At 39.3% G+C, this 3,238-nt stretch overlaps 1 protein-coding gene across 1 annotated transcript; it reads left to right on the top strand.

The window, feature by feature from the left end:
• The first annotated feature begins 905 nt into the window (after positions 1-905).
• On the top strand, positions 906-1,589 carry LOC108695736 (olfactory receptor 1019). Its single transcript, XM_018224707.1, has one exon. It carries the CDS (start codon positions 906-908, stop codon positions 1,587-1,589), a length of 684 nt encoding a protein of 227 aa, XP_018080196.1.
• Positions 1,590-3,238: the final 1,649 nt, after the last annotated feature.

Genomic DNA, 3,238 nt, shown 5'->3' with positions numbered 1-3,238 from the left:
AATAAATCTGCCTCTGTAAGTATAAAATAATCAGGATTTGTTTTCCAGTTGTAGCTTTACTATTAGAACTGATGTACTGTTTTGGCCATTTCTCTTTCCTGTTCCCTTTACATTCTTCTTCAAGATTTCCAGCAATCATACCTATTTGCTCATTATTGCTTTATGAAAAGCCACAAGGGAACTGACCACAAAGGAGTTACAGTGAGTATTCAATGCCAGAGGGAGTTCACCAATCCTATATATATACAGTAAATATAGTACAACAGAACCGTACTTTCTTGGATTGTTGGTTTCATGTTTGTGCCAACTTTCCGTTGTCTTTATTAGTCTGCATTATATATTACTACTATAGGATCTATTATCCAGAATGCTAGGGACCTGGGCTTGGTTGGGATCAAGTACAAGAATTGGAGATGGCCTTCCCATAATTAGGGTCTGTCTGGATAATGGGTCCTATACCTGTACATGTATATTATTGACTGCTAAAAATTCACCTTTGCTGCTGATTTCTGATAAAATCTAATTTCAGAAGCTCTGTATAAAGCTCTATATAAAGACAAGGACATAAAACTATATATTAACAATGGATAAACATGTTCAGCCTTGGCAGTTCTTATTCTGAATCTCTATGGCACAATAACAGTGCAGATGGGTTCCTTATTCTGGGGTTTTCAGATTCCCCAGAGCTACAGGGGCCACTCTTTTTTATCTTCATACTCATCTACCTTATGACTGTGAGTGGAAATCTTCTTCTTATTTTATTAATCTCCACCGTCTCTCACTTACAAAAGCCCATGTATTTTTTCCTTTGTAATCTGTCGTGTTTGGACATCTCATATGTTTCCGTCACTGCCCCATTTTTGCTCCATATTTTTAGTACAGGAGATAATAACATCCCCTTTAGGATGTGCATGGTCCAACTTTACTTCTTCAGTTCTTTTACAACCATGGAATATTTGCTGCTCACCACTATGGCATATGATCGGTACATGGCAATCTGTAAACCATTATTTTATGCTCAGGTTATGAACCAAAGAGCATGCATATTATTGGCTGCTACTGCTTGGATAGCTGGGTTTTTAGCAGCAGCCCCAATATCAATCTTGTCTTCTGCTTTCACTTACTGTGAATCAAACATTATCAATCATTTCTTCTGTGACATCACTCCCTTGCTGAAATTATCCTGTGATGACACATCTACTGTTGAGTTTGTAATGTTTGCTCAAGGTGTCTCTTTCTTGTTTAGCTGTTTTGTTCTTACACTGATGTCCTACATATTCATAATATCAGCAGTCCTGAAAATAACCTCCACTGATGGAAAATACAAAACATTCTCCACTTGTGGCTCCCACCTCACTTCCGTTACCCTCTTCTATGTCCTACTTGTCTGTGTTTATATGAAACCATCCTCTTCTTATTCACTGGATGAAGGGAAAGTCCTCTCTGTTCTCTATGTAAATGTCATACCCATGTTAAATCCCATGATATACAGCTTGAGGAACAAAGACATGAAAAAGGCTTTGAAAGACTTGCTGAGAAGATGTGCCTTCTGCATGCTAAAGGGTATTCTAAAAGATTCCCTTATATAAAGTATCTAAATTTTGTGATTTTTCTGTTTCTTGACCAAACATCTAGACTGACTTTTTATGCTTCCATGATACACCAGCTGCTTTCAGAGGTTTGTTATGGAGCTCAGTAAGGAATGATCCAAACATCTAAAACATGGGCTGGAAATGACTTATTATTGATTTCATCCCTTTCACCCCATGCCATCACTTAGCACTTCAGGATATGATGGCAGTAGACCTACTGTAGTTGATAAGTGAGATAGTAGATTTACGCACACATACACAATGTAGAACCATATTGCTTGCCAGGCACAAGGTTAAGAGGTAGGATAAGTTTCTTGGCTACAATGGGGTAGTAATATCTTTATTACCATTATTAACCTATGTGACCCTAAATTAAAAGGACATTTGTGTCTAGTGAGCTCAATGAACAGGAAATCAGTTTAGTCCAATGTACGTCATGCCAATAACATAAACACTAATCACAGAATTGAATTATGGAAAAAATTGAAGACTTTTTCTTTGCACATTGTTTATTCATTGCTGTATAGTGTATATTACAGAATGTCTCATTGCGGTATATGCTTCGATTTCTGTGTGTGTAATATGTACTGTATGGTTTTGTCTCACTGTGCATGCCTTTTTTCTGTATGCAGAAGAGATGACAATAAATTGGACTTAACTTAACTTTATAGGACCAAGTATTTGGTCTACATTCAACCTAAGCTCCATGTGTTTGTAGTTCATGACAAGATCTTTACATTGCTCAACATGCTAAACCCCAACATCTACACATGTGACGTAAAATTTTCCTAAATAAAACTGTGACCCAGGGCAATTGTCACGTTTGGCACCCTAAATCCAGAACCAGTGCTAGGCTCCCTGGTCTCGGCTCTTGCTTCTGCCTTTAACAGCCGCCTTTCACTTCGGGAGGAGCCCTCGGCTAATTGGATGCCACCAGGTCTTATTAAGAGAGGAACAAAGCTAACGGTTCTGGATGAGCAAAGGGGCACAATCGTCTCACCAAGGATACTGGATGGAAGAAAACAACTTGGAAGGCCGGGCCAGCACAAGCAGAGTAGAATTAGTCAGACAGACCGCAATCAGGATTGGAGAGCGTAGAATAAACAGGCAGGCAATGGTCAGATAGGAGAGTTCAGAATAAACAGCCAGGCAAGGGTCAGGATACAGAGTTCAGAATAGTCAGGCAAAGCAAGGGTCAATAACCAGAAGATCAACAGGATACACAAAGGAAAAGCATCAGGAACAATCTAAATTGAACCTAACAACATGCAATGTGTTTAATTACAAAGCCCCCTTAAATAGTTTAAATCTCACGGCATTGTGCAATGAAGTCATCGCGCCGGCGCTAGTGATGGGCGAATGGGCGAAAAATTCACAAAACTGCGTCAGCGTCTCGCAGTTCCACAAATTTATTTGCTGGTGGCGAATCGTGGGAATTCGTGCCTGGCGAATAAATTCGCCCATCACTAGCCGGCGCATAAACCAGGAAGAATCCGGCACTGAAGAGAGCAGTCACAAAGGTGACTTTCATAAAGCGATGTCTTATTACAATGATTGTTATATAAACTGCAAGTCAGGATTTGACCATATGAAACAGGTATTGCCCTATTAGTATACAGTTTCGTGAAAAAATTTCAGATGGTGAA

This window comes from Xenopus laevis, chromosome 7L (assembly GCF_017654675.1).
Source record: "Xenopus laevis strain J_2021 chromosome 7L, Xenopus_laevis_v10.1, whole genome shotgun sequence".
Taxonomy (NCBI): Eukaryota; Metazoa; Chordata; class Amphibia; order Anura; family Pipidae; genus Xenopus; species Xenopus laevis.
Note: the sequence above shows the minus strand (reverse complement) of the source record. Positions and strands in the feature narration are given on the sequence as shown.